The 2,123-nt window shown below is 58.2% G+C and overlaps 1 protein-coding gene across 1 annotated transcript; it reads left to right on the top strand.

Moving 5' to 3' along the window:
- Window positions 1-276: 276 nt before the first annotated feature.
- On the top strand, window positions 277-1,841 carry L969DRAFT_18968 (uncharacterized protein; the record flags this gene model as incomplete). The annotated part of the gene is made up of 4 exons (XM_014710928.1): window positions 277-418; window positions 470-658; window positions 715-1,587; window positions 1,642-1,841. 4 exons carry the CDS (start codon window positions 277-279, stop codon window positions 1,839-1,841), a joined length of 1,404 nt encoding a protein of 467 aa, XP_014566414.1.
- Between the last annotated feature and the right edge of the window lie 282 nt (window positions 1,842-2,123).

Below are 2,123 nucleotides of genomic sequence, written 5' to 3'. Positions count from 1 at the left end.
GCATGCAACCTCCTTGTTCCTCGGGGCGTCCCTTTTCCCACTGTGTGCGGTGCTCCGAGCGTCTCAGGTAGGCCACTGATCACAGCATGATCCGTTCCCAACAGCGCAAGCTCTGCGTTGGGATCTTTCTCGAAGTTTTCTCGACTCTGCCTCTGCTTGTCGCTGCTCTTCGACGCTTCCCCAGCAGAGATCAGGGACTCATCGATTGACAGCATCTCATCGCATAGCATCACGTCGTCGCACCGCACCCTTTCCACTACCACAACAGCGCCCATCATGCCCCACCTGAGAGACGAGACGATGCGACAGGCCCGTGACCGATCGGTAGCTCGCTACATCCGCGCTGCCTCTGACATCCTCGACGACGCTACGGCAGGCAGTCGTGCTCATCGGGAGCGCCAGTCGTCCGTCTACTACAGTCAGTCTCTCCCGTCTTGCCCTCAGACGTGCTCATGGATCGCGTGAACAGACTTTGCTGCCCAGCTTGCTGCTGCAGACTCGACACTCGGCTTGCTCAAGACGCTCGCTGTGGCACCCGAGATCCAGGCCGTCACTCGCTCAAGCTCGCTCGATCGTGTTGCACTCGCTGAGCTCGGTCTCGGCTCATCACTCGTCGGCCGTGGTCATGACGAGCGTCTGCTTCAAGTCGTCTTGCTCGGTGGGTTCTCTTGCTCATCACGAGTCGTGGCAGCGAGCTGATGTACGCAAGTGCAGCTACGCTGGTCCAGGAGGGCATCAATGATCGTGCTCAGTCGTCATCATGGATCCGCTCGCTCGGTCAAGACGTCTTGCTCGCCCGTCTCCTCGCGGCCAACGACCAAGGCCGTCAGGTCTCGCTTCAAGAAGCCTACGAGCTCGTCCAGGATCTGATCGACACCCGCTACTCCGGCCGCCACGAGCAGGAGTGTCGTGTCCAGTTGCTCATTCAATTGACCTCTGACGCTGCACGCTCATCATCTGCTCTGGCCTCGATCAGCCGAATCGGTGCTCGCCGTGAGGACGTTCGTGACATCATCGAGTCGCTCGTCTTTGACCGTCGACCGGCTCGCAACGTCAACGCACGTGACATCATCGAGCTCATTGCCTCGAGCCGCTCCCAGCTCAAGTCACGTCGTTGCGCCGCACTTGACGGCGGCAATGACAACCTTGCCGATCTCATCGAAGCGCTCTCGTTCGATCGCTCTGCTCGTCGTGGCCTCAGCTCTCGCACTGAGCACGACATCGAGCAGCTTGCCAACGATCTCATCCAAGACCGCGGCATTGAACGTATCGGTGGCAAACGCGAGATCGACCAGGTCCTCATCGATGCTCTCGACGGTCGTCGCTCGATCGCTCGTGAAAATCGCATCGAACGTGATGCTGAGCGTGTCCTCATCGATCTCCTCGGCGAACGCGGTGTCCGTGGCTCGTCTAGCAACGAAGCTGAGCTCATTCAGGACGTCATCGCTGGCCGCTGCTCGACGCGTGGACTCGATCTCGAAGACATCCTTGCTGCGACTCGTCGTGCAGGTCGTGGTGTCGACATTGAGGACTTGATCGCTACTCCTCGCACCGGACGTGACTACGATCTCGAAGACCTCCTTCAAGGTTAGCCAATCGCGTGACACAGACGTACACACTGACGTACACATGTACATGCAGCTCGTCTCGGTCGCAACAACTCGGAGGCCGAAACGCTTCGTCTCATCCGCAACCTCGAACGCAATGGCGTCCTTCGCACGGTCGAAGCAGAGGCCGGCTGCTGCGGCCAGACGGACGAGCTGGATCGCATCTGTGAGTCATTGCGCTCACTCAGGGTGAAGTATGACGAACTGACGGACAAGTCGGCCTGGCCGGAATAAAGCTCGCAAGCTCGAACGATCAGGACAGATTGAACGCAACCTCGCTCAAGCGGTCAGTCCATGATCAAGTCGCTGACACAATGCAAGCTGATCTTGTTCTGTCCAACAGCTCCGCCGATTGTCGAGCTCGCTCTGAAGTCATCACGCAGGAGACGCGCGTAGAAGAGCGCATTGAAGAATTGCCGACTCAAGAGAGTATGACGACCTCGAATCTATCAAGTGACTGAGCGAAAGCGAACCTGATCCAAGAAGATCTGCAGAAGAATGACAACAACAATTTGG

The sequence above is a fragment of the Mixia osmundae genome (assembly GCF_000708205.1).
Source record: "Mixia osmundae IAM 14324 unplaced genomic scaffold scaffold_8, whole genome shotgun sequence".
Taxonomy (NCBI): domain Eukaryota; kingdom Fungi; phylum Basidiomycota; class Mixiomycetes; order Mixiales; family Mixiaceae; genus Mixia; species Mixia osmundae.
This window is presented reverse-complemented; position numbering and strand designations above follow the sequence as displayed.